The sequence below is a fragment of the Amblyomma americanum genome, chromosome 1, assembly GCF_052857255.1.
Source record: "Amblyomma americanum isolate KBUSLIRL-KWMA chromosome 1, ASM5285725v1, whole genome shotgun sequence".
NCBI classification, from domain to species: domain Eukaryota; kingdom Metazoa; phylum Arthropoda; class Arachnida; order Ixodida; family Ixodidae; genus Amblyomma; species Amblyomma americanum.
The window spans coordinates 82,868,624-82,895,387 of record NC_135497.1 but is presented as its reverse complement, the minus strand read 5'-3'; the positions used below and the strand labels follow the sequence as shown (position 1 = coordinate 82,895,387).

The 26,764-nt window shown below is 44.7% G+C and overlaps 2 protein-coding genes across 12 annotated transcripts; one reads left to right on the top strand and one right to left on the bottom strand.

Annotated features, from left to right (window-relative positions):
* Nucleotides 1–127: 127 nt before the first annotated feature.
* Nucleotides 128–26,764, top strand: LOC144113129 (lysine-specific demethylase 5-like). Of its 11 annotated transcripts, none has more exons than XM_077646040.1 (12): nt 128–186; nt 270–341; nt 1,486–1,550; nt 1,984–2,005; nt 2,621–2,684; nt 9,413–9,575; nt 10,332–10,451; nt 11,118–11,255; nt 13,187–13,425; nt 15,346–15,417; nt 22,328–22,424; nt 26,555–26,764. In XM_077646040.1, exons 1-11 carry the CDS (start codon nt 168–170, stop codon nt 22,353–22,355), a joined length of 1,002 nt encoding a protein of 333 aa, XP_077502166.1. In that variant the 5' UTR covers nt 128–167; the 3' UTR covers nt 22,356–22,424; nt 26,555–26,764. The 11 variants fall into 11 exon arrangements, with proteins under 11 accessions (XP_077502166.1, XP_077502167.1, XP_077502172.1 ...); XM_077646041.1 differs by having other exon boundaries at nt 130–186; nt 1,486–1,535; XM_077646046.1 differs by lacking the exon at nt 15,346–15,417 and having other exon boundaries at nt 133–186; nt 1,486–1,535.
* LOC144113128 (uncharacterized) lies at nt 6,904–9,383 on the bottom strand. The gene has a single exon (XM_077646035.1). It carries the CDS (start codon nt 8,914–8,916, stop codon nt 6,991–6,993), a length of 1,926 nt encoding a protein of 641 aa, XP_077502161.1. The 5' UTR covers nt 8,917–9,383; the 3' UTR covers nt 6,904–6,990.

Here is a 26,764-nt window from a genome sequence, read left to right as displayed (position 1 = left end):
AAAAATATTTTGTTTCAATAAATTTTGCATCTAATTTGATAGATTAGGCGCTAATTTTTATGCTTAATTTTGAAAATTTTGCTTTTCGATAACTGCTGGTGTAAAACTTTGCTAAATTTGGCATTTTTTTGTTGACACAATTTTTTGGTTTATAAGATGGCTGCCATATGTATCCCCCTAACTCTGGTATGTCGCCATTACAACATTTTTTTTAATTTTTTAAAATACATCAATAGAGCACCCTCCTTATAACTGTTTAATGTGAACAGGAGGCGATGAGCCTGAAGAACCCGAACGATCCAACACCAGTGACCTTTCACTGGATAGGGCAGAAGGAGGAGGTGAGTGATGCATTGACATGTTGGAATGGTTCACCTATTTATACGCGTTCCGTTGATCATAGTGATTATGTCTTGTATGCCAAGGACAGAGATCTGCCAAAGAGCGCCATGGCACAAGATATTTTTTGTTACACAAGGTGGGGCGAAAATTGTTGCATAGCCCGCATAAGCCGAGCACAAGGCCAGGGGAACGCCGGAAAGCTTTCACCCTTTGTATCGCGTGGTATAAGCGGTGGCATTGGGGACCTCCTGCTTGCAAGGCAGATGCTCAAACCACTAGGGCACCGCCGAAACGAAATTACTCCGAATTCCGAGCTCATCTACCAGCTGCAAAAGTTTGTGATGTGCGCGTTCTCAGAAAACGTTATTCTAGCGCCTTCTCGCGACCTATAGCTAGTCATCTTTCGTGACTACAACATGCATACGCACGTACCTAAATATTCTAGTGCGAAAGCACTATTCCGAGCAAGGTCTCGCTCGAAATATAGGTATAGCCCGGCCAACATCTTGCGATATTCGCGACGTTTGCGGCCTTGTGCCATCACTGCCAACAGTGCCGTGCGGCGCGCCTTCCCACAACATCGTTTAAACTCCTTGCGCCCCAGCTTGGCTGACACTTCCGCCTGTAGTATTATATAAGTCAGCCCGTTGCATCGCAAGACGCTGCGGGTAGGGCAGTTGTTTTTCCTTTAGCCAAATCTAACCTATGTAGTATTCTAGTTCACTATAGCTGCGGTGGCTGCGGTGCTCGCCGCTGCTCCAAATCAGTCAGGAGAGCGAAGGTCTGTGCATCGCGAAGTGATGTGTACTGGTGGGCGTCGCAGCGCACGAGCCAAAAACGCTATTTTTGAAAGGCGCGCGAGGTGGCTTAGTTTGTGCCACAGCGCCAATCGTAATCGTGTTGTCGAACTTGTAAAAACTTATCTGGCGATTACTATGCACCTGTTATAGATAAGTTACCTGGAAGAAATTAGTTAACCACCTTTTTAGCGCAGTTAACATGATTCTGTTTTCTGACATCTGCTAACATTGATAAAAATGCTATGCCTTTTGAAAATTACTAGCGCCTCTCCTGAAATGACTGGCATTTTGTCATAATCTACAGGCTATATGATACTTGTCACATGCCCGTTTTCACATACAGGTGCCCGTGAAGAGCTACAGGTGCCCGTGATTAGCCACCCAAGTCTGTTGGTAAGCAAGAATAAAGTCAGTCTTGCTTTAATAATTCCCGGAATGGTGTCTTCATTTTCAACATTTTCTGAGTTGCGTCCGCTGTGAGCTAAAGGCTTCTCCCAATGGCCACCAAACATTCCTATTTTGAATTGCGCGTCGCTACATATACTCTGAGCAAAATTGCCTCAGTTCACCACATCATGTGGCCCTCGGTCATCCAGTATTACATCTTTCTTTCCGTGGTGTCTATAATGCCACTTATAGACCACCAGTTACCGACTTTGCACAGTACATGTCCTGCTCATTACTGTTTACTCATATTAATTAATGCTCCAATGTTCTCAACTTGTGTTTGATCTCCCATTCACAGTGCTGTCATTCAGCCTGTTAGTGTTATGGTTAAGCTTATCATATTCGTCTGTTACTCGCTGCACTATTCTGTTTCATTTTTAACCTTTTTTTTCAGCTTCCAAGTTACAGTCTTAGGGGTGAGTTCTCACAAGATACATTAGCTATATACTGCTCTCTTTTTTTAAGCTACTGTCCATAATTTTGCACGTGGCTACTTTTATTTCGCAGGCGCAGATTTGAATATGTCGGACCGCAGAGAGACGCTGTCACTGCCGTTACGCGGTCACGTTACTTACCTCGGTTACGTTAGGACAATGGGTTAGGACATCGCGGTTAATTGCGCTTGAGGTGCACCGGGATTGTTTGCTAGCTGTTACGCTAATTGCGTTTGGGTCACATTCTCTCGTTCTATACTCGCGAGTTTGCGCAGTTGCGCATCCTTTGATTTACGTTTTGTTTTCAGTGCAGTTGCGCGTCCTTTGTTTAAAGTTTTCTTTTCAGTGCTGTGAGCATTGTGCTTGCCGCCTTGTGGCCTCATTGGAATGGAACGACAAAATTCACCACCTGCTGAGTCACTAGCACGAGATAAGCATCTGTGCCCTGTGTGCAAAGCTGAATGTGCTTTTCTGAAATCCCAAAGTAGGCATGTGCGAAATAAGCACCCTGAAGCTGCGAGCTCGTCAGCTCGTGAGAAAACTTACGCATGTGACCTCTGTTGTAATGCTTTTCTCCACTATCGTGAACTGTTGCAGCACCACGAGCAGGAGCATGGCTTTGTGGCGAGACGCAGCACGGTTCAGTTCTCTTCCATTGCAGGTGAGAAAGAATCACGTGTTCTTACTTTTTGTTTGTGCATGCATGCATGAAGGAATATGTTAGCTTGTGTACAGGCAAGGAGGTTTGTCTGAAGCACTCGCGCTGTGTTGTGCAGAGCAAAAACAAAAAGGAAATTTTATAGATTCAGTGGTTTTTATAGCAAAAATGTTAGTTTAAAAAGCTCCCTGCAGAATGACAATAGCATGAAGTGTTGGGTCTCCAGATCGCAGCCCTCTAGACGTCAGCTCACGTCCGTATACATATAAGCGCATTCCAACTTACACGCAGAGCATGATCAAATTGTGGGCTTCAGCTCGCGATTTACTCAAAAGGCGGTACTGCCAGAGAGCAACGGAACAGTCTTGCCAAAGAGAAATAAATAGAAGTGTGGAAGGAATCGTTCTCTGCTGAACGATCTTTCATGGCTTCCATGCTTATCTGCTCATTTGGAGGGCTCAGTGGTAGTGCCTGCATATATAAAGTGCCACTTCGGAATGAATCTAAGTCCAATGCTTAACTTTGTGTTTTGTTGCACTGTTGTGTGTGTAATTTTTGATGCACAATTCTGTATAGACACCACAAGCAGTGACCAGTTAGCCCATTTTTGTGCTTTCACAAATGCACAGTATTTCAGAGGTGAATCGAGATCCGGTGGTGCTACAGCTTCTGCATGATTCCTGTCTTGCTAGTAAATTTTCGTTCTTACAGCTGCAGAAATACATAATGGTTTCTTTGTGTTAAACATTCACATGATTTTACACAAATTATTTTAGCTCTTTTAAAAAAGTGTGGAGCTGCAGCTCTTATGAAACTTTTATTCATGTTCATAGCGTTCTAGCCTGTGTCACCTGCGTGTATATTTATGCACTGCGTATGTTGTACGAGGCAGCTACAAGTGAACCCAGAGACATACTACCGGATACGTATGCCACTTTACCGGATGCCTCCCACGGAAGCGCAGTGGCATGCGTGTGGCCAGGAAAGGTAGGCCGGTATAAGCCTCCGGCAGTACGTCTCTGGTATGCTAAAAACGTGTAATGACTAATGATTAAAGTAGGGGCTGTCCGAAATATCGTAGACGTAGGGAGCGAATGTTGACCAAGTTGTGTTTTAACGGTCTCTAAAAAATAATAATAACGGCCGCGGCATGTAGTGAAAAGTCAAGATAACTGATAGTCATTATGGGTAACTGATTCTATTCAGAGAGAAGGCAACTACAGCATAAGGCAGCAGAAAGTTAGGTGGGGAAATGAGATTAGGAAGTTGCATTGCAGGGACAAGATGGCCGCAGCTAGCACAGGACTGGTTTAATTGGAGAGTTATGGGAGAGGCTTTTGTCCTTAATGGGCGTAGTCAGGCTGATGATGATGAAAAGATTTATTCAAATCACTAGAGGAACTGCAGCACAAGGCATGGCTATGACAGGACCTTGCTTATGGTCTGCAGATTATACCTAAGTGTTCAGAGATGATCAGAGATTATACCTAAGTGTTCAGTGTTCAGAGATGATGAAAAGATATATTCAAATCACTAGAGGAACTGCAGCACAAGGCATGGCTGTGACAGCACCTTGCTTATGGTCTGCAGATTATACCTAAGTGTTCAGAGTTGTGAAGCTTTCAGTACAGTATTTTTACAGATTGGTAGCAAGGAAATGCAAGGAGCCTTACTGGAGAAAAATTGGAGAATGGAAATATTTTTGGAGCTGTGCACATTTTGTCAAATCGGTGCCACCCCCAACCATAGTAAGACGTAATCGAATGGGGACGGTGGCAGCTCTCTGGAACCCCTTTTATGCTACCTATGGCAGCAAGACTACCACAACCAAAAATACTGGTTTTTCTCCTGATAAGAGAACGGAGAGCGAGCACTGTCAATGTTAGGCTGCACAGAACATACACTAAAATTTTTGTGGTCTAGTCTGTGCTGTGCCTAGGCTACTCCACTTCGGGAATGCATTCGTAAATACTGCAGCATGTTTACTTGCAATGCTTAAACAACATAAACAAGCCTTTATGCTCCCACGTCGTTCTGCTTTCCTTTGACACACTCGCCCAGGATAATGAGAATTAGATGTAGTGCGGCTGCGCCTCACAGCCAGCAGGCGCTGCCATGTCTCCTATCCAGGCAGCCATGCTGCACCTTTTGCTTCGCACTTCCTGGCATGCTGGGCCATGCTAAAAGCATTTTGAAGCGTTTGTGCGCATTCTACTGAGATGGCACAATATTTTAAGGCACAGCCTGCAGCTTTTCAGGGGGCGTTGCATATGTGGCTCTCGGTGCAAAAAAAAGTACGATGTTTTTCGGGGAATCTCTCTTTGGTCATCTTATGGTGACGTTCTGCAATCACAAATGCATAAAATTTTCTCTTCAATGTCTGATATAACTCTTTGTTTTTCGGTTTGTGCTTGGCTAAGTATGAAATTAACATCAGCTTTTAGCAGCGCTCTTGTTCTTGCTGCATTTTATTGCAAGGTAGCTATTAGCAAGTGTAATTTGCATAAGCTTCTGTGATCTACATGCCAGGCGAAAGGAGGAGCAGTGCCGTTGGCTCGCTTTGGTGCAAATGGCCTCAGTGTGCCACATTGTGACCCCACTACCCATGCTGTTACTAGAAAGGCACAGGTTTGAACCACACGTTTCATATAGTCTGTGGATTGATGGATAGATGGACAAAATCTGCATGCAGAGAGATGGAAATACAGTTTTTAAATGCATTCCTGCACTAAACATAGGTTACATAGTCCCCTGCACAGCTTGGTTGGTACAGCAATGTATGCGACATATGGAGGACACGGGTTTGGATCGCACATACAGTACGTGGTAGAGCCACCGCAGTGGCTTAGTGTTTATGATCTTATCTTTGTGTTGTGAACTTATCTGGAGGCAGTTACTACGATGTTCCTCGTACCCCTAGTCGCTTTGGGACATTAAGCTCCATAAAACCAAACCCATCATACTGTTGTTTTCAACTTTTTAATCAGCTTTTAGTGAGAAAATGATTATGCTTGCAGTATACACAAGTATCTGTATCCACATATAAGAACTTTGATTATCATCATGGTTCTAGATCCTAAATGCCCTGTGTTACTAGTATAAAACAATGAATTCTCATTCTCCAAAGGCACTTTCTGGTCGTTTCATAAAGGTCTCCAGAGTGAATGCATTCTGCTTTATTTTCAGAAAGCATTCGATACAGATTGCTATGCTTCTGGCTCACGTCGAAATATATACTACTTTGGCTCTAAAACTGCTTCACTGACCATCCACAGAAAGCAGCGATAAAGGGTGTCGAAGCAGCCGCCATGCTCATGTCCTCTTGACGACATCAGGACCCTGCTTTAGGCTTCCAATTTCAGCAGTGATATTGGTTCTGGTGTAGCATAAAAAATTAGACTATACATGGATGACTGTTTTCATACAAGAGAGAAAGATGATTTGGACAGCTTTACAAATTGACCTTGAAACATGTGCTCTTGTTCTCAATAGCAGCTCTTGTCCCCAAGAGTTTTTAAGTGTTGTAACCTGAAAGCTGCACCCTGTGCAGTCAACGGCATTATAACAAATGGAAACAAATTGTAAAAAATATATTTAAAAATTATATAAAATTATATAAAAAATGGGAACAAATGGAACAAATTATAACAAATGGAAAATGTGGGGGGTTTGCATCACATCTCCAACGCAACAAATTGTTCTTCAGGATACTGAGTGGAATTACTTTAAGGGGGGACACTGGTCTTAAAGCTATTTTTGTTGTTTTTTGACCAATCTTAATAAAAATGCATAGACTTATTCAAATTTTTATGCTGATTTCAAATATGCATTTATTTTAAGTGTGGGCCTATTAGTTTTCAAGATAATTAACAATTAATGCCCATTGTTTGAGGCCCAAATAGCAAAATAATGATTTCATCTAAAATTAATTTTAAGGCATGGTTAGATAGCCAGAATAGTGAATTATGAAATGTTGAGAGCAGATTTTTGATATGTCAATTATTACTCATTTTACAACCTTCTGAATTTCAGTATAAAAAATGTGTGTACCAAGTAATGGTAAATTAACGAAAATAATTATTTTTTTAAGGTAAAATGAAAAAATCTGCTCCCAACATTTCACACAGCATACATTAGGCTTTCCATTGCAACCGAAATTTCAGCTCTATGTGACTTGGTTGCTGAGATATCAAGGCCTCAAGACTGCTAGCAGTCAACCATATGCATTTTGAGAAAAGCCCCAAAAACAAGCAGGGGACAGTTTAATAAATATTTACAAGTGCAGTAATATATTTACAATAGGAAATGGCTAGTAGCCACCAGGAATGTAGTCCTTTTGATTGCCAGTAGTATCCAGGTGCCGCTTCTTGAGCACTCCTTGAATATTTTCCGCAATGGAATGCTTTCGAGCGCACTTTTGCTCTCGGCGCTCATCCTTCTCTCGCATTCTTTTTGCGCTCATAGCATTCGTATTGAGGCCCAGTTCCTGTAATATTGCTGCAGAAGTTCTTTTGCTGCCTGCATTGAACCGCATTACTGCCTCAGCCACGGCAGCCTCAACAGTAAACAATGATGCGTGGCGCTCTTTCGGTGCCAAGGCCCATATCAAAGAGTGTAGGCTTTCATTACTGTTTTGGGTTTTACCCCTATGGCACCGCTCTAAGAGCTTCCTATCCGACAGTTGCTCATAGACAGGGAGCAATGCTTTAGCAACATGGGGTGGAATGTTGTACCGATGCTTTGGAGCAGATTCGCCTCGGGCTGCTGCCGCATTTTGCTGGCACCAAGAGTCCAGTCCCGATGGGCAGAAGCTATGGTTTGATGCCTCATCAGTAGAGGTAATGTGGTGGTAGGTGGCCATCACAGCCTTCTGCGTAGCCTCTACATCCCCATTATGGGATTTTAAAGCCCAGGCATAATAGGAGCTCAACTTTGTTATGAGGCTGCCTGTCAGTTTGCCTTTTCCTCCAAGGTTTTCGGCACCTTTGTGTTTGGACAACAAAGTCCGCAACGCTGTTCCCATACGTTTCTGCACGTGGTTTATGCAGTCTTCTTTTTTTACTTTGATGTATCCATACACATCTGCCTCTTGCACAGCTAGAAAAGCCCGACTATCACCGTCCAAAAGCATTGTGGTATAGCGAAGGCCACACTTCTTCAACGACCTTTCAAAAAGAATAAGGGCTGCCTCAACTTCCATCTCTCCAGCCTTTTTTTCTGAGTTTTTTTGGCATAGGTGCCCAGCCCTCCAGGACTGGTATGATGGGTCGCCTTCTTTTGGGCCTCGCTCGCAGCCGGCACAGAAGTTGCACAATACAACATAGTCCAGCACAAGCCCGGTAAACAGTTCGATGACGGTTCCCACACCAATGTGGGATGTGTGGCCGCGTGTCATCCAAGTGCCGTCGTATGATACTGCAATATTGCCTGGGTTCCCAAGGTCCAATTCATTATAAAGTTCTCGAACCGACCGCGCACACTCTTGTGTAACTTCTTCGGCTGCACGAGCTGCTGCAGGTGTCAACTTTTTTTTCACATAGTCTTGCCACGTTTTATTGTGGAGACCGCGGTGCGAAACGTTCAGCGATGAAAAAATGTCATTTAGAGCTGTCTGCTGGTTGCCAGTGCTCTGCATTGCACGAGCAGCGAGCACATTCACCACAAAAGGGTTGATCTTCTGATCGCCACGTACCCGCGGCGAACTCCATGCAGACGATGCGTCTCCACAGCTCGCACATTGAAGAGAAAGTTTAACGGCAAGGCCGTATTCTCGCTCATCTTTTACGAAGCTCAAGTCATTGCCGCCACACGTTTTACACTTCACAAGTTTCAACAAACTGTTGAGTGATTCGAAACAAACGATCGTGAAGCTTGCCTCGTCGAGCAGACAGTCCGACGCGCTGCCGTCACGTAAACAACGAGACTTCCGCTCTGTTGCTGGAGTTGAGGCGAGTTCTCGCAGTTTTTGTTCAGTCTTCGTCTTATTTTGGAGCACATCTGAGGGCTCCAGCATCACTGTATCACGGCGGATGCGGGCGCTGCCGCTTACAGCTTCCCGTGCTGCGGAGCGCGTTAGGCCTACCTGCGCGGCCTCGCCGACACGATCGTTCAGCGCAGGAGTTTCATCATTGTCGGGGCGCACAGCAGGGCGTCTCTTGAGGTTACCGACCAGCGACTTCTTCCTTTTCTTGCCGAATTTATGCCTTGAGTGCACCTTGCGCGCTGAACCAGGCATCGCTGTGCGTTTCTTGCACTGGCGCGTCAAGCAGATGCTGCCAGCCAGCTCCACCAATCGGATGACGACCTGCTGTCACGTGATCCGCGGCAGCCAATAGGATTTTGAATACTACCTTTCCTTTTTTGCTATTTTCTCGGCAACCAATGGGCGAACGGAAGCCGTAGTGGCGGGAAATTGAAGGCGAAAGGCGGCTTTTTCAAATGAGACCAAGATGGTTGCGGTGCCGCGCATGAAACGGGAGCTACGCTTTGCGAAATACTGCTGTTTCGGCGCCGATTTCAGCTCAAATTCGGGCGACATGGATTATATAAATTGGTATTGTGAGTAAAATACTGACCTTAGAGGCGAGAAATTTAACAGAGAGGTAGATAAATGGCTGCTGATTTCGAAAATAACATTTTCTAAAAACTGATTTTTTCGAGATTTTTCGGCCCGAAAGACCCGTGTCCCCCCTTAAGCATCACCCTCACGTTCCTTTTTTCCCCCTTCTCAGGGGTGAGCCAAAGACCTGGTACGGGGTCCCAGGTGGCAAGGCAGAGGTCTTCGAAGACGCCATGCGGTGTGCAGCGCCTGAATTGTTCCAGGCACAACCTGACCTGCTTCACCAGCTGGTCACCATTATGAACCCCAACATCCTCCAGGCTTCGGGAGTGCCCGTGAGTAGTCAGAATGCCAATGGAGGAGGAGCGTTTTGAATGCATGTTGGGAGTAGAATCAGAATAAACTTGTAACTTTTGCCCTTGGAAAAGAAATTTGTACACAGTTTGCTGCAAACATTTGCGGTCACTTTTTTATTCTGGAGGACCTGGGCAGTTCACTGATGTCCCATAGTTCCAGTCTCGAAAAACAGTCTCACGAGCTTTTCAGCAGTTCATGATTTAGGGGGGACACGGCTTTAACAGTCTGAAACTTCTACCCGTTTTGCGGCCACTCCAATTCAAAATTATTTTGCCAATTTTGGGCGCTGCAAAAAAGAACAACTGTGCAAGAACAACTTTTAGAATGTTTTATTTTCTGGCGTTTTTTTATGTGCCCAAGTCTCAACGATATTTGGGCAGCGTGGGGTTAAAGAGGTGACGCATCATATGTGATGAGGAAAATATGCAATTCAACCACAGAAGAGCTTGTCGGGCGGTGCTCGACAGCAGACCAGAACGGCCCTGTTGTGTTGTTGGGAGGGCACTGACTAGGGACTGCAAAGGGTAAAGAAAACAGGCTGTTTCTCTGTGTACAGTTGTCTTTGCTCTTTGTATTTTACCTCTGATATAAGGGTTGCTGGTGAGGGATAATGTCTCTCTGGTTGAGAAGCATTTTTTTGTCTGCGCATGCTCATATTATAAATGTTCCTTCTTTTTTTGTGGAGCTTGCCAAAAAAAAAAAAAAATTATTTGTTTCACCTTGCCATTTTTCAGATCTTCAGAACAGACCAAAATGCAGGAGAATTTGTAGTGACATTCCCGAGGTCTTACCATGCTGGCTTCAATCAGGGCTACAATTTTGCCGAAGCTGTCAATTTCGCTCCTGCTGACTGGGTACGTTGGCTTCATTTTTCTTTTTACTGGGGCAGCTGGACTACTCGTACTCTTTCTTCTTGTTTCCTCTTGCATGCAGTTCAAGATAGCTTAGAGGTGGTGCTTTGCAGGTGCAATGAAGTGCAAATAACACCTCTGATGTAGCTCATTAGGTGTTGGTTGTTTACTGATAGCATCTGACATGAATATTGGAGTCTATTAACTTGGAACATGCCACGAGGCTGCTTCCCCCTGACAACACTGTCATCTTGAGGAACGCACGAGGGTTTGTGAGTGCATGGGAAAGTGCGCTGTGAGAAATTGCATGGTGGGAAAGTGAAGTTCTAACTCGCAGCAGAATATTCCGTCTTCTGTGTTGCTTGTTGCTCCAACAGTTCTTTCACAGAGTGTCCTTGCATAACAGCAGGCCTGCGTCTTGTAAGTGCTTGTAATGTGGCATTTGTGTCACTTGTCACAGCACTGGATCCAGCTGCTTTCAGTGGCCGCCTGGTAACAGGGCCACAGAAAACACTGCTCGAATTTGGGACATAACATTGGCCGCATAGCATGCCCACAACACTGTTATGCCTTCTTGACACTCTGAAGAGGAAAGTAGATATTGGAGCGATGTGTCCTGTTCCTGTGGGAGTGCTTGCGTGTCATGTCCTGCACTGTGTTTTTTTTCAGCTGCCCATTGGGCGGGTGTGCGTATCGCACTACAGCATGCTGCGGCGTTTCTGCGTCTTCTCGCATGATGAGCTTGTGTGCAAGATGGCGGCCGATCCAGAGCGGCTGGACATCAGCCTGGCGGCCTCCACCTACCAGGTGACTTGGCTCTTTGAGCCGTCTACCCCTCCTGCTGTTCATTCTATAACATTGTACGTAACTGAGCATAAACACTTGGGAAAGCTTGGTTAACCCTTCAGTGTCAGGTTTTTTCCGGGAGTGACGCAGCCACAAGGAGGGAGCGGCCCAGACAAAGTAAAAACAGCAGTTTGTGAATGAAAGATGAAACAGAGGGGTGGAAGAGTGATGTAATGACCTTGGCTTGCCACTGATTGCGGTGAGCGAGACCGTGGATGGGGGAGACAAAATTTCAAAAACCGGCAAAAGGATGTAATTTGTTTTCTCGGTGCATAGGGATGCCACTGGACAAGTGTCAGTCAAAGGCTTTGAGTAGAATGGCATTTAATATGATTTTTTGTGTTAACTGGCAAGCAGCCTCATTTCCGTATGCACAGAATTCAGCATTAAAGCAAAACAAAAATCATGACATCTGTGCGACTTCAAAAAACAGTGGCATGGTGAAACCTGACAGCCAGTGCATGGTGGAGGTGCAAGCAGATTAATTTCTCCTTGTATCGGAGGCTTCTGGGCCTGCATAACTGCCGGCACAGCAAAAAAGTTGAATATGACATCACACACAGCATTGCGCTGGCGTTGAGAACCAGAGTGATGGTAAAAAAAGGTAAAAAAATTGCTTCTAATAAACTAGTCATGAAGTAGAATCGACATTTGAGCTAGTTGGTATAGTATCATGGAAGAAATAAAGTGCACTCAGGAAAACGGACAAGGAAGCCCAAACAACACAAGTGCTAGTCATGCTGCATTATGTTCTTCTGGGTTGTCATAATTGCTGCACTTGTAAGGATTCTTTGAAGGTATGAATAGTTGCATGTAAAAGCTGTTATGTTGAATTGGAGAAATTAATGGTTTATAATGCTTTATTCGCATCCTCCATACAGTATTGCTTTTTTGTGTGGTTCACCACTACTGCATCAAATGCAGGCCATTAAAAATGCAGAAAAGAATGATAAACAAGTAATTACAAATATGAAATGCATAGTCTGCTGCCACTGTCTTTAGACAGTTGACATGCACAGATCACACTGTTTATACTGGTACAGATTGCCTCGCGATTACCATTTTAGTGCAAGACGCACTCAATCTCCTTCATCCCGGGCATAGCAGGCTTGTTGTGAAACAATTGGCTGTATTCCACAAGAGGTACCAAACACTGGAAAATCCAAAAATGCCTAACCAATGTTCCAAAATATTTTGCCAAGGCTTCCAGATGATTACAGCAGGTTGAGCATCGATCCTTTGAGAAAAAAGAAAAAACTCAATTTAAAGAGTTGTTTAAAATCTAATATGCAATCTTGGATGATTTCTTTGTGTGTGTGTGTGAGTGCACGCGTGCGTGCGTGTGCGCGCGTGCATACGTGCGCGTGCACAGTTATGATCACATGCTAACTAATTGTTGAAATTGATTTTTTTTTCATACCATAAGGCTGTAACTATTTCAGCATTTTTTTGTGCTTCCACTTGTATTTGGGGCACAGGGATTCCTCAAGCCATTGTAGAATGATATTTTCCTTGTCATCCTGTACACCTTGGTAGTATATGAATAAAAGCATGAATGAATGGAATGCATTAATGTATGAATGAATACTACTTCAATGTGTGTAGACTCCAAGCTTGTTCTTTATTGAGCCTGCACATCTGTTGCTATCAAAGTTCTCTGCTTTCCTTCTTAAAAAAAATAGTTACTTTGTATCAGCATTGCCTTTGTTTGCAAAGCTCTCAAACCTTCAGCCACAGAAATGTTGAGTCTACTCGTTGACAAGTGGCAAAATGCGCTGCTTGTGTGGCCCTTTACCTCAGGTCAAGTTTGGTCAAATCCTGGCTGACCGTAGCGCTTACTTACTTCAGGGTGCCTTTGCAAACATTTCGGTTGTGCTTGTGGCCCTTACCAGGACATGCTGAAGATGGTGGAGACCGAGCGGGAGCAGCGGCGGCGCCTGCTGGAGTGGGGCATCACAGATGCAGAGCGCGAGGCGTTTGAGCTTCTGCCTGACGATGAGCGGCAGTGCGACTACTGCAAGACCACGTGCTTCTTGTCTGCTGTCACGTGCTCGTGCAACAGCTCAAAACTTGTCTGCATCCCTCACCGGGAGCACCTCTGCGAGTGCCCTCCCAGCAACCACTGCCTCAGGTGCTGCCCGCCCCTACTTACTGTGCTTGTCCAGGTCTAATACCACAACTCCAGTAGTGAAATGTGAAAAAAAATGTGATCTTGCTGATTTCAAATACGCATATAGATTTCAAATATCTCACCTGGAATTAAATTTATGGAAAAATAACATCCAAATTAAGTCATTTCTTATGGGTTTTTATGATAATTTCTCAGTTAAGAAAGGCTTTTTTAAGAATATGTAGACATTTCCAAAGGTCCACCGCACATCCTGAAGCTTTCCTTTTTCCTTTAAACATGATATATTAGCAATTAGGCCAAGTGTGGGCTAATTACTGCCACATTGGTTTTTCTTTCCAACTTCGTTATTCATTTACGATCAACAAAATGAATTGATAGACATTTTAATAGCTTTAGGATGTGCTGTGGGCCTTTGCAAATGTTTGCTTTTTCTTAAAGATGCTTTCTTTGACTGATAAATTACTATAAAAGCCCGTAAGAAATGACCTAATTAGGATATGTTAATTTGCCATATATTTCCTTCCAGGTGAGATATTTGAAATCTTAATGCATATTCAAAATCAGCATCCTATGATATACCTGGATGCTAAGTTTCATCAAGATATGTTAACAAATAAGAAAACAAATTTCAAGACCCTCATGCCCCCCTCCTTAAAGCAGCGAACTGAAACTGGACCTTGGCACGTGGCCAGTGACAAGGCTTTGGTTGGCGCAGCGACGGCAACACAGACATTGTACGCATGTTGTATGGCTGAAATAGTGATTGGAAGTGCAGGCTCAGTTTCTAAAAGGCCCAATGCGACCAAATACGAGCCTCAAAATTACTTGCTCAAGCGGTGAGTGGGCAGTGACATGCAATTAATGTTTGTGACACTGAAATTTGGTGTTGCGTGCAGAAAACACCTGAACAGAGGCCACGAAATCTGAAGACATTAAAACGCATTGTGCAGGAATGAACTGCTGCTTGGCTGCCATACTTTAGGGTGGGGAGGGAAGCCCACAGTACAGTAAATGTTTCACTGGATTTCCTGAACCTCAAAAAAAACCTTGGAATTGCCCTTTAAAGGACTAGACTAAGGCACCCAAGTTTTGCATGCATGCTTTCTTTCAAATCAAGTAATAGACATTACAAAACATGGATCACCGTGTGGCGTTCACCTATGACCGCTACATAATTTATAGTTGAATTTCTTCTCTCGCGCTGTTTGTTTTATCAACTGAACAACAGCTGCGACGTGGCATTACGTCATTTAAGGCGTGTAAAAAAAGGCAATGTTCCATATTTCCTTCCGTAATTTGCGCACTTTTCCCAGTAATTTAAGGCTCCAAAAGGGTGTGCACAAATTATGTGCACATCCTACATTGGCACGTATAAAATGACCCCAAGACTCGCACTGTTCGCTGGTAAAAACAAAAGGTAGATTGCAAATAGTCAATGCATAACACCCCTTCTCCCGAGATGGCATGACTGTGCATGCGGAGCTCAATGCAATAAATATTCAACAGTACACTCGCAGAGCCAGCAGTCACTGGCAGATGGATTCAAAAGGCACTAAAACTGCACCCTCACGTGTGCCTGGCTCACTAGTGGCAAACGAAACCGCCAACGGCTCGGTAGTTTAAGGTTCTGTATACCGGAAGTTTGTTCCTGGGAAATTGACTGTCAGCATGAGCGAGCTAAGTAAATGGCACTCAATTCAAACTTTCTTTACCCAAAGTAATTTACAAATGAATTAACGAGTTTTTCTTTTCACATGTGGGGCTGTCAGGGAATGGGTGAGGGGCACGTAATACCGGTCATGCTCGCCCCTCACATGCAGCAGTTATGACTTTGCTTTGGTTTGGGAGTGAAATGGTGACATCTTTAGAGCGGCGTGGTGGAACTTCCACGCCACTCATATTATTCGCAACTGCACACAGCGACGTGGCCGCACCAATCTTCACAAGCCTGCCTTGCGTGCGCGCTGGTGCAGCAGGGAGCATCAAATATCGGTAATATTTTTTCCATAAACTCTGGTATAAATTACGGGTGCACAAATTAAAGCAGTAAATATGGTAACTGCTGATATGTTGTTTGTCATTCTAACTCTCGAAATGGGTTGGCTTGAGTGCTGAACTAAATCTTATGTATCAGTGATTATATTGCAGTTTTTTGCTGTGACCTTAGTGAAGCTACATGTCGTAGGCATCGTTTAGTTGATGAAACCGAAACAGTGTGAGCAGAGAATTCAATTATAAATTCTTTAGCGGTAGTAAGCGAATACAACACGGCGACTACTAACATCATTTGAAGGAAGGTAACTAAAATTGGGTGTCTATAGTCATTTAATCCTTAATGAGGGTATAATTTGCAGTTTCTTTCCTATCAGACAGCATGGAATCAGCACTTGCAGTGCTTAACTCTGAAGGCACGATGCATTATTAAATTTAAGAAGAGAAAGAATCAAGGTGCACAAAATTTCGAACACTGTGCCGAAGTCCTTTAAAGGACTCTGGCGCCTATTCTTTAATACACGTGCATCATGTGGGACCCCCCACACGTGTTCATATCAGTAGCCTAGAAGCGTTACAAAATTGAGCTGCTCGCTTCATCAAAAGTTTTAAATTTTTTGAAGAGCATTTCAAATAGTGGCGACTAAACTTGGCCAGTCTTTCTTCGCGCTGCATACAATATCGCCTCACATTATTGCTCGACATACTTTTTAAGGAAATACCCTTCGATAAAAGGTATTTGTTTGCTCCACTCAACTTATGTGTCTAAGTGGCACTAGCACTTCTAAAGATTAAAGGGATACTGCATTAAATTATAGGCGGTCTAATTTTCTACTGGAATGAAAGCTGGAGATTTTAAGATGACTGAAACCATATCATTTTTTGCACGAAGCCGGCGGAAACCCCCTTTTTCCCCTCATTTTTTTTCTTGAGCTGGTGCACCTGGCGGCGGCGCCCCGAACTACTGCTCCTTGGAAGCTGCGACGTCATGCGTCTGCCTGCCTCCGTGCCCGGCTGCTTCGGTGGCACGCCGTGCGCTTGCTGCAGCTACGTGCGCGCTACGCGCCACGTAGGGGATGCGCTGAAAGTGCCACTGATTGTGTCTGGAGTCCTTTGAGCTCGAATTTGATCCACGCAGCTACCAGACAAGCGAAGGGTGTGGGTGCCACAATATATATTCCGCTAAAGGTTGTAACAGTAGTGAGGCGGGGTAGGGACACGCCATGTCATGCCTTCCCAAAGAAGGCTAAGCTCTAAAGAATGGATCCGTGTGTCGCAGCTAGCCTTCGCGACAAACCTTCTAGGTCCGAATTTTTTTCGTGGGAATTTAATCGACAGCGACTAATATATAAACCTTTCTCTGTTCCGAATCCATATGATTGAAATGACAGTGCCTCAAACCTGACTCATTTCTGTACATAATGTCGCGTATATTTGTGAGGGAAACGTTATTGAAGTCCTTGAGCCAGGCAGGAGGAAGCGGTTGTTGTTGTCCTCGATATAGGGGCAATGGCAGTCGATAAGCGATAGCGCAAGCACTGCATTGTTGTCTTCCAGGTCAGCTGTGTGCCACCTCGCAATACAAGGTGGCAATATTCCCTAGAAAGCGCGACAGCTGTGCTTTAGCGAAAAGGGGACCTAAACTACATGAAAACTACAAGTCACTTATGAAGAGTGCGGAGTTTACTGAAAAAAATTACTCTATCACATGTTAGTGCACTTAATTACAGAGGATAGCCAAAAATGCAGCAGCATTTGTTAGATGTGTATTTTCCTTGTCAATAGACAGTTTGGAAGTATTTTCACGTGTTCCAGTTTTTTCGCTGATTCAAACAACCATCCCATGGAAAATCATCTCGGATGCGGTGCGGAACAGAAATATACATTGTAAACGCTCCTGTCTCCCTTATTCTGAATTTGCAGTACATTCACCAAACAAACTGCCCGCAGGCAATATAATGTGTATGCTTGATCGGGTAGTAAATAAATATATCGTGTAATAGTGTTTTCATGTGAGCATGCTCAAATATAGGAAAAATTGAGGGAGAACTTCGCTCATGCCCGAGACCATCAGAAACCAGCAACGTTGCCAATTTACGAACAGGCCAATGCCACAAGTATCGCGCGCCAGATTCTGTTTATGAAAGTTGCGCACGCAATTCTGGCAGCATAGCAACAGTGCTCCAGCAAAAAAAAAAAAAAAACTGCGTGCTGCATACTTTTTTGTTACGTCGATGCAATTAAGTTGGCCGCTTTTATATGTCAAGCACTCACTCCATTGTTCCGCGCTGCCTACGTGATGTATAAGTCCTATTTCAAATCTGCTCCGCTCTGTCACGGCGCCTGGTCTTTTTGTGTGGCTGGAGCAATGAAGGTGATGCCTCGATTTACCTTCAGCAGAGTATATGTTTTAATACTTAATTCAGGAAAACTTGTCTGGGTGATATCAAATTGGATTATAATACAGTAAAAGCTCGTTAATTCGAAATCGCTTAATTCGAACCGCCGGTTAATTCGAACTGATGCCCGGGTCCCTGCAAAGCCCTATGTATATCAATGGGCCGGAACGCCCGATAATTCGAACGTACCGGTACTCACGTCGGTTAATTCGAACTAGGAGCCGGCAGCCGACATTGCTTCTCGTAAATAGAAGTCGCCTCGTAACGAGTACAATGCATTGAAATTTTTTTTTTTTAATATGCACAGCGACGAGAATAAATAAGCCAGCGCGCATTTTTGCACGCACGAGGCGAGCCGCCAATTTCCTTGCTGGAGCCTCCGGCGTTGTTGTTGCGACTGAGGGAAGGATGAAAAGGAAAGTGCACGGGCCTGCCGATTGGCTCTGGCCGAGCCATCACCGCTGCCGCGTGCAGATAGAGGAGAGTTCAAAGATAAGAGGAAAGAAAGAAAAGAAAAGACGCGCGTCGCAACAACCGCGTACGCCGCAGCGGACGCTGGCTGAAAAAACAGATTAAGCGGCCGAAGCCGCGCTCGCTCATCGCTCGCTGCACACCACTCTCCGGCGCATGCCGTAGCAGGTTTTCTCTGACGCGCGGGCGCCGCCGCCGCCGATGCTCCGGAGGTTTTCGTTGCGCTGCGGCGGCTGCGATCGGTGGAATGCACGAGTAGTCTTTTCTTGTCGCATTTTGCATGAGCTTGCTCGTTTGTGGGGTATCTCGCCGCTGACGTCTCATCGACTGTGCCGATCATGGCGAGCCGTGGAAAGTACTCGGCAAAGGATTTAAAGACTAAAGTTGAAATATTGCAGGCGGTTGAACGTGGTCTCTTAACGAAGACAGCGATTGCCGAGAAGTATGGCATCAAAAAAAGCACGTTGTCTACCTACATCAAGAACAAGGACTCTATCATCGATGCTTACCAAAAGGAGATTGAGCCCTCGCGGAAAAGACTACGGACGTCGGCTCACCCCGAGATGGAGACTGCTGTCAGTACGTGGATAAAGGATGTTCGCAGCAGGAATATTCCATTAAGTGGACCCATAATTGCTGCGAAGGCAGCGGACTTCGCCAACCAAATGGGCATCAGCGACTTCAATGCATCGGAAGGCTGGTTATCACGTTTTAAGGCCCGCCACGGGCTGACGTTTAAAAACGTCTGCGGAGAGGCAGCCGCAGTCGACAAAGAAACCTGCGAAAATTGGGTCTCAGGTGAATTGAAGGAATATCTTGCCGATTACCCTCTCAGCGATGTTTTCAATGCTGATGAAACCGCACTTTATTTTAAGTTGCTCCCAAACAAGACTGTGAGCTATAAAGGTGATACGTGCTCGGGCGGAAAGCGCAGCAAGGAAAGAGTTACCGTGCTAGTGTGCGCGAATGTGACGGGCACGGAACGGTGCCGCTTGCTCGTGATAGGCAAAGCAGCGAAGCCTCGTTGCTTTAAAGGCGTGAAGACTCTCCCTGTTGAGTACACTTCGAACAAGAAGTCGTGGATGACGCGAGCTATCTTCACGGACTGGTTGCGCACACTAGACACAAAGTTCGCGGCACAGAATAGAAATATTCTGTTCGTCGACAACTGTTCGGCGCATTGTGACATCAATGGACTGAAGGCGATCCGTCTGGCATTTTTGCCAAAAAACACTACTGCTGTGCTGCAGCCTATGGACCTCGGGATTATTAAAAATCTAAAGACTCTGTACAGGCGCCACCTCCTAGAACGGATTCTTGTATGCATGGAAAGCGGGAAGCCGTATGATGTCAACCTGCTCGGAGCTTGCCACATGCTGGCAACATCGTGGAACGCCGTCAAGGCAGACACTATCGCTATCGCTAACTGTTTCCGCAAGTGTGGCTTCAGTGAAACCACAGAAGCCTGCTGCACAGCCGACTTTGATGTTCAAGTGGATCAAGATGATGGCTCCATCGTGCTGGACCCTGCCTACGCTGTTTTATCGGAGGGTGTGGACTTCGAGAGCTTTGTCGACGTAGACAACGGCGTGGAGACAACGGGGCCTTTAACTGACGCCGAGATTATCGAGGCTGCGTCCAGTCAGCAGCACGACTCACGCGCGGCGAGCACGCCTGACAGCGACGACGAGTCCGACAAAGAGGACGATCCGTTGCCTCCTCCGAGCGCATGTGAAGCAGCATCGGGACTCGATCTGGCTGCGCGCTATTTCTCCACCGATGAGAATTCGGATGCTGCGCTGGAGATGTTGGGCAAGCTGCAGACAATGCTTCTCGAGTCGCGGCGAAGAAAGCGCAAACAAATGCAAATCACCGATTATTTTTCATGTTGATATGCTTCGATCATTATTCTTTTGTTAATAAACATGTTTTTGAAGCATAAATAGTGTCATATTTCATCATTAAGCCTGACGCTCACGTGGGTACATTTATCATTAGTTCCAGGCGCATAAATTGATTGGATATCTTTATTTCCTTTGGTGTTTGGACTCGCATGATTTTAATACCCGCAATCGCCGACCTCAAAGAGTAGTAGTGCGTATTCCTCGATAACGATCCCAGATATGGCTATTTTGGCTTCGGCCCTAGCAGCCAAATGCAATGGCCATCTTTTTTTTTTTTTGCCGCCCGCTCGTTAATTCAAACTCCGCTTAATTCGAACAATTTTTCAGTCCCCCACGAGTTCGAATTAACGAGCTTTTACTGTATGCATAGCTACCACAACAGGGAGTGCGCCTGTGCAAAACGTCATCCTCCAGGCTCGTTTTACTTGTCGTCGCTCAATGAGGCTGCAGGGTTGCAGGGTCCATGGTCATTTCGATACCTGAATGATATAATCGATAAGTAGGCTTAAGGCCTCAGGAGCAAAGGAACAAGACCACTGCTGCGAACAGACACCAGAACACAACTACCAGCCGTGGCTGCATGAGCCAAGGCCGGTTGCAGTCTTTATTTTCTTCGCCGGGTGGCATGCGCTATCTGGCTCCCGGTGCCACCCAAGAGAGGGTGCTACAGTTACTACCACAGGCTGTAACTATCGATGAGTTTCATGTTTCCATGCTGCCAACTCTGAACTTCCAGGCGCGAGAGCTGAACCGATGTCACGCCGCCCCCGCCTGGACAGGTGGCAAATGGCATGCGCGCACAGAACCTACAAAATAACGCCATCCACGTAAAAATAAAGACTGAAACTTTAGATAATCACACCTTCTGAGCCTAATTTCGGGGATTTTACAGAAAGCCTCAATTTAATACAGTATCCCTTTAAGGAACTTTTTGCCTACATGTTTGTGTAATATATCCTTTTTTCCATGCACTATCAGCTTGTGGAATATTTTCACTCCTGACTATGAAAGCAGCAGCTGATGCACGGTTTTTTGACTTACTTACCCGGCATCTCTGTCTACCTCGCTTGTTTGTGCTTATATTCCTTTACTTATTTTTGTGGTATTGTCTTCAATGCGTGTTGCTTTCAACCCGTTTTCTGCTATTGTAACCTTGATGCAAATAGGAGCTTGTTGACTTGTATACCTGTCAAAGCAATGTGTAGGTATTGAAATAAATAACTGAATAAAAACTAATTCCCCATTTTCACCAGCTCCACCATAAGACAGAAATCTCTGACTGCTTTGTTTTCAACGACTGTTGGCTTCGTTCACTCGAGTAGCACTGTGCCGTGTTGTGTCCCTTATCCTCCATTTTCTCTAGATGCTGTTGTCACCTGTATGTTATGCATCAACCAGCGCCACTGTTCACTTTATGACGAAAGTGGTCTTTCTGGTGCATGAAATGAAAGACAAGTGAAATTGAAATAAATGCATGCAGTGTAAACACATTGGAGACTGGGCATGGTAATCATAAAAATTTTTACAGAGCAGTAGGTGGTGTACCGTAATAATGTGCCCTTTTCTTTAACTCAGGATTAGTGTTGATCTTTCATAGGTTATTTACAGGTTGCTAGATTTGTAAAACACATGACACCTGCTTTACAAAGTGCACTGAACCATTTTTAAAGCTTAGGCTGACAACAGTAGTGAAGTGTAAGTGTTGGTAGTGTTTTGGGTTTTACATTCATGGAGGTTTAACGTCTCAAAGTGACTCACGACTACGAGGGACACTGTACCTGGGGTCCTTTGACGTGCACTGCCGTCGCACACAGAGACTGGCGCCTAGCATTTCAGCTCCAACGAAATGCGACCACCGTGGCTGGGATTGAACCTGCGTCGTTTCGGGTCAGCACCCAAGCTCCATAACCACTGAGCCACCGTGGCAACGTGCTGTCTTCAAAGCAGTCTGAGCAGTCATTTAGTAGCTGTGTGTCGTGTAGAGAGTGATTAACTTCCCCATTTTGGTCAGAACCTACAGCTGGCTGCCTTAAGTCTTGAAGAATGTCATGTAAATGGTTGGGAACATAGCAAATCAAATGCACTCATAGTGTGGTCTCTCTGCTTAAATATGTACAATTTTTTTTCTTTTTACAGAATTTCAAGCCTGGAAGGGAAAGACTGAAAGGAAGGAGCAAGCGCAGTTCATCTTAAAGAGAAGGGTGACGCGTTCGTTCTCGGGAGCGACAAAGAGGTACGTAGAATGCCACTGTACCGGAGTAGCTGTGCAGTCTGGAGACAAGGCCTTCCTTCCACCGATTCCTTCGGCACAACGCCAGCGACGAGTCGCAGTTCGTCTACCCTGTCCCTTGGGCATCCGGCAAATGGTGGCCCTTTATTTTCGTCCCCCCCACCCAGAATTCGGAGGATAAAAATAAGGCCATCATCATTTATTTTATCCTTAAAGGCCTCTATTGAGGTATTACATAAGTTTGAACATGAAATGTTTAAACTTAGGTACAAACCAGGCTACTCAGGTTTCATAGCTAGGAATTTAGTGTTACCAACAATTATAAATGACCTCTAGTGCATGTTTTTCTTTTCTTTTCTTGCAGCAGAAACGACAGGATACACAGGACTCTGCTTGCTTTTTTTTCGTTAAACCTTTATTCAATGCCCCAGGAAATGAAGCATCCATGGAGAACCTGCTGGCCTTTTGTCTTCCTTCGGCTCCTTCTTTGCTGCCGCTTTTGGGTCAACATGTCATTGGTAGCGGTCATACAATGTTGCTAGTAAGAACGCTGGACACTACTTTGTCTAAGCCTCTCTCTTCGAAAGTGTACTGTTTGAACTTACCCTCAGGTCACACCATGCATAAGAAGCGTTAGAAATGCAGTTCTATAACAAGTAAAAGGGATCCACTAGTACCCGTGCAGTGCTTTTGGCATTGTGTTGTGGCAAATTATATTTTCCAGAAGCTGCAGTTTTGGGTAGAAATGAGGCTTAACTCGATTTTTGAGAAATCTGCTAGAACAGAGTTACAACTGAAAACAAATAATGTTGAAAGAGTACAGAGCTAAATTTGAGTTCTGTTTTCTCACTTTAGAATGATGCGCAACACATTGAAAAATGGCCACGCAGACTGTGCCAACAAGCGGTGAATAATTTATAACTGCCTTTTTTTTCGCTGTTTTGGTTTCAACTGCTAAACGACTGCTGTGATGTACACAAGGCACTCAGGTTGCGCAAGGCATGAAAAAAAAAACGCAGTATGGCCACTGCTTTCTTTGTTTTAATTCACATCAGTTGTTACGTAAGCCTACCCAATAGTTGTACCAGTGATTATATTGTACTTTTTGCATGCCTTCTGCGACTGGACGCGTCGTGTACATTCGTATGTCACTGCTGCCGTGCAAGGAAGGACGCTAGAATTCTTAAACCACAATAGGATCAAGTTATATGTGTACACATTTAAGGCTTGCCTCACATGTGACTATATCTGGAAATCTTCCTGTCAGCGTACGGATGCCGTAAGAAGCTGGAAAGAAAAGAGCAGGCTGCCTCACAAACAAACAAGTTAGTGACACTGAGGATAAGCTGAGCTACAGATTCGGCAGATAGTAACCCTCTCGACTGCTTTATGCATTCATAGATGTTTCAAGTCTTTTTAGTTCTTTTTCTTTAAAAACTTTTTTGCTAGTTATTTTTCCTATATATTTGTCTGTGCAATGAACTAGAATAAGAAAATTTGTCATGATGCAGTTCCAAAAAGATGCCTGCATAAAGACAATTTTTTTTCAGTCATTCCAACATACTTGACAATTGGTAATTACACACCTCACCTTTATGTACATGAACAGTAATTTCCCTCTTAGTGAACTATTTTAAAGTTGCACTGCTGGCCTTGTATGTATATTTAGCAAAGTTAAAAAATTCAGTCTGTTTAACACTTTCATTAGGGCCCACTTTCAGGGCCGTCACACGGAACACGTACTCTATGAAAAAGTAGTCCGTTATTCGAGTAATAAAAAGGAGCTAAATCGCAAGCTGACATTACAAGGTCACGAGTTTTGCTGCCTGTGGTTTGTTTAAGATAGTGAAACTTTAAAAAGCTGATTTCCTCGACTGTTGATTCGTCAGCGGAGCCATGCAAGATGCTGCAGACCATGGCTCATTGTTACTAAGTGCAATTTATGAATTTTTATCGTGCTGTAATATACTATTTTATCTGCTGGAAAAGTAGTCTCGTGGGATGCAGAGAATTTGAAGTTGGCTTGTATTGATAGAATGCCACCTCCTAATCACAACACACCTCTTCGAACATGGAAAAAAGCAAGAACTGAAGTATAGGTATCGTTGCTACAGGCCAACTTCACAAGTGCAGGTGAGATGACATCACCAAAATAACACTATCTGTGAAGCTGACAAATGCCCATGAAAGTTACGCATCTGAGTATTAAAACTTTTACTTGGTAGCGCCAGAGGCAGGCAGATCGTTTCGGTATCCTTTGCCTTGTGGTGTCTGTGTGGTTTCATTTTTGATGTGCCATGATTTACAAGTGTGGACCAGCAGTTAACCCAAACGCTTTCTAAGTGCTCCTCGGACGAAGTTTGTCAGTACAGTAAAACCTCGTTGATACATTCCCAGTTTGTACGCTCAAAATCATGGACATTATAATTGTCTTTGGAGTTAAACTATATTTTTTCCGGTTAATACGTTCCCGGAAACGCGATTTCCCGTCTACTACGCTTGAAATTTTTGACAAATTGTGGTCGTATAATACGTTTATTGACCAACGTTCCGCACATGTGCAAACAGAAGTGGGCCGAACGAGAGGGCACACGATGTGTTTTTTGCGGCAGTCACCCACTGTGGTGGCGTCTTTGCGGTGCTTCAATGCGACAAGGCGAAGCACCACCGCCACCATCATGAACAAAAAATAAAAAGTGCGTGCTAGCGTTCGCAATGGCCATTTCTGCGGGGTCGCAATATGAAGAGGAGAAACGCTGAGGCTTCTTCGCTGTGCATAAGGGAAACGAGACGAAGCTTCTGTCAACTACAGCGATGAACTTATATATGAATTGGCCGGGTCTGGGACACGCAGCTTAAAAAGCTTAGCTGCCGCAGTGGCTTTCCCACAGTACTGGGGAGCAAAGGGGTGAAGCATCCAAAAATTGCAAGGCAGAGATTTTGGTTACTTTCGTCACTGCCATCGACGGACCGTACGCGTTACGAATTTCCTTCCACGCTAAAGAAAGCGCGAACGCGGACTGAATTCAGCGAGCTCTGGAATAGGATCTGTTCAGCTCTTGTGCCAAGAAATGCCAATCGGCATTTTTATAAAGTGAAATTGTCAATAAATCTCTTTTTACCTCAATTCAGCGGTTACATTTCTCAAAATGAGGTGGTTTGGATAATACGTTTCTTCCCGCAAGTAAAAAAAAAAACGTACAACGAGGTTTTACTGTATTTCTGGCAATCAACGGTGCAGACACGTCACAGCCGCCACTTAACGCACCTGTGCAGTGCTCACAAGAAGCCTTTCTTCAGATTCTTTCCACGGAGCGCATGGTTAGCGGCGCTAGGGACGACACATGCAACGACATCCATCTATCTACTGAACACAAGGGTTCCTAGGTTCGAGCGACGCTGTCGAGAGAGACTCGGCAGTAACATACGACCACACTCTACAGGTCGAGGCGGTAGCTCGTTTACTGCCAACTCGTCAGTGCCCAATACTCTTGGTATCCAGCTAGTCCAGTTTCCAAGTCCTCAAAAGCATTGTGCACTCTCTGGGGCTAAGTTTGGGGAAATGCAGGACGAAGCTAACAGTTTATTGCGAAAACTTTGTTATCGGGAACGGGATCCATGCCAGCTGCTGGTGTCAACGAAGAGACAAAAGATGCCTTCAACGTCTGGCCGGCGGTTGCTTTTACTTCGGCTGCTGCTAGCCCCGCTTGCAGTCAACAATCACAGAGTCCGCGTTTACGTCATGGTTCACGTCACTTTTTGGAGGCGACATCATCAGGGTCCAGAGTTTGAGTCAGAGTGGTGGGAAAATCGTTCTGAACTCAGAATCCAAATCTCTCTGCAATAAATTAGTCTTTTGCTGCTGGACAAACAACAACTCTTTGAAATGCCCATATATTGGATTTTGCTAACAATAGAGTTGTTCTCAGTGTCCCTTTAAGCTGAGTCAGGTGAAAATAGTGACTCTGTCATTAAAATGCAGTTAGCAGTACAGGCCAGCTTTGAAGGATGGAGATAGAAAGGGCAGTTACATAACCAGTGCATTCGTCTTTGCACTGTGGTTTTGCAAGGATCTCTTACAGCTAAACTAATTCTGTGTGTTTGTTTGGCTCTCTTACATGTGCGCGCCAAAGACCTGCAGCATGGCATCACCAGTGGTTCGTCTGCTGCAAGGAAGCAACTTCTTTAATATTCAGCATTCAACGTGTTGCAAGTGCAGTTGGTGAAAGCTGCTGTCCAACTGTGGATGATGCCTAAAAATTCCTCCGGGTGAACTGCTTCATTATGAGAGGTCATGGTACTGGAGGGCACTGGCCCACAGAATAAACTGCTGTTCCCTAGTA

Bases quoted from the DNA above. Each gene is read 5' to 3' on its own strand.
- LOC144113129 (XM_077646036.1), top strand. From the start codon at position 367: ATGGTTCACCTATTTATACGCGTTCCGTTGATCATAGTGATTATGTCT. The intron at 9,576-10,331 runs GTGAGTAGTCAG...GCCATTTTTCAG, and splicing joins TCCAGGCTTCGGGAGTGCCC to ATCTTCAGAACAGACCAAAA. The intron at 10,452-11,117 runs GTACGTTGGCTT...GTTTTTTTTCAG, and splicing joins ATTTCGCTCCTGCTGACTGG to CTGCCCATTGGGCGGGTGTG.
- LOC144113128 (XM_077646035.1), bottom strand. From the start codon at position 8,916: ATGCCTGGTTCAGCGCGCAAGGTGCACTCAAGGCATAAATTCGGCAAG.